General features: G+C 17.2%; 1 protein-coding gene across 1 annotated transcript; it reads left to right on the top strand.

The window, feature by feature from the left end:
• Positions 1-355: 355 nt before the first annotated feature.
• PGSY75_1358300 (rhomboid protease ROM7) lies at positions 356-1,378 on the top strand (the record flags this gene model as incomplete). The annotated part of the gene is made up of 1 exon (XM_018787610.1): positions 356-1,378. One exon carries the CDS (start codon positions 356-358, stop codon positions 1,376-1,378), a length of 1,023 nt encoding a protein of 340 aa, XP_018640352.1.
• Positions 1,379-1,401: the final 23 nt, after the last annotated feature.

Here is a 1,401-nt window from a genome sequence, read left to right as displayed (position 1 = left end):
TAAACCATAAGAAAATTGGTATTTACCCAAAAATGTGAATTCTTTTTTTTTTTTTTTTTTTTTTTTAATTATTTATAAAATGTATAGAAAAATGAAATATGAACAAAAAAAGAAGACATAATGTAATTGGATGAATTAAAAATATATATAATTATATTGTGATGAATATTATTACAACTATATAAAATTCCATTTGTGAATGTCTACCTATATATATATATATATTAATATATATATATATAATACATATATTAATATTATTATATATAAAGAAAGTGGTGTTTTTGGACCTTTGGGAAAATAATATAAATTAAGATATAAACGAATCAACTCTTCATATAATGATAAATAAAGAATGAATATTATATTTATTTTTATATATATATATTTTTTATTTTTAAGTTATTATAGAAAAGGAAATTGCTTTATTCATAACAAAATAAATTATGAAAAATCTCGAAGTTTCTTAACAAATAGTAGAAATGTAATACTTAAAAAAAATGGATTTAAATATTATCATTTAAAACATAAGAAAATTATTAAGCCTGTATATTCATTGAAATCATCTATTAATAATATATGGAATGATATAAAATCAATAAAAGTTAAAAAATTATTGGGGATATTTAAAACTGAAGAATTAAAAAGACATTTTCAAAATTATAACTTATCTTCTGCTAGTTATATTTTTAATAAATGTAGATTAGATCGAGTATTAATAGCTATTAATGTATTGCTTTATTTATATTTAAATAGAATTGATAAAAATGAAGAAAAGAAAATATATTTTCATAAAGGTAATTTAATACAGGAACAAGATGAACAAAAATGTGAAAAATATAAATGTAATTATAATGATGTTTACAAAAATAGAAATTATAAAACATTCTTAACTTCTATTTTTATACATAAAAATATTTTACATTTATATTTTAATATGAGTTCATTAATATCCATATATAGATTAATTTCACATGTTTATACAAATACTCAAATATTTCTTATATTTTTATTATCTGGAATTTTTTCAAATTTAATATCTTATTATAATCATTTTAAAAAAAAAAATGAAGAAATATATCTTAATGATATAATAGATCAGAATTATTTTAACAAAAAAGTATTCAATTTTAAAGATAATAAAATTATATGTGGAAGCAGTTCAGCCATATATGCTTTATATGGAATGCATATAACTCATGTCATTTTTTTTTATTTTAAAAATCATTATGTTATTAATACATCCTTTCTTTATAATTTTGTTTATTCATTTATATCATCCTTACTTTTAGAAAATGTAAGTCACTATAATCATATTGTTGGATTTTTATGTGGATTCTTTTTCTCATTTCTTATTATAGCCTTCGAGAAAAACTAAACCCATATACACAAAAAAAAAAA

The sequence above is a fragment of the Plasmodium gaboni genome, chromosome 13 (assembly GCF_001602025.1).
Source record: "Plasmodium gaboni strain SY75 chromosome 13, whole genome shotgun sequence".
NCBI lineage: Eukaryota > Apicomplexa > Aconoidasida > Haemosporida > Plasmodiidae > Plasmodium > Plasmodium gaboni.
The sequence above is the reverse complement of the archived record's forward strand: the minus strand, read 5'-3'. Positions and strand labels throughout refer to the sequence as shown.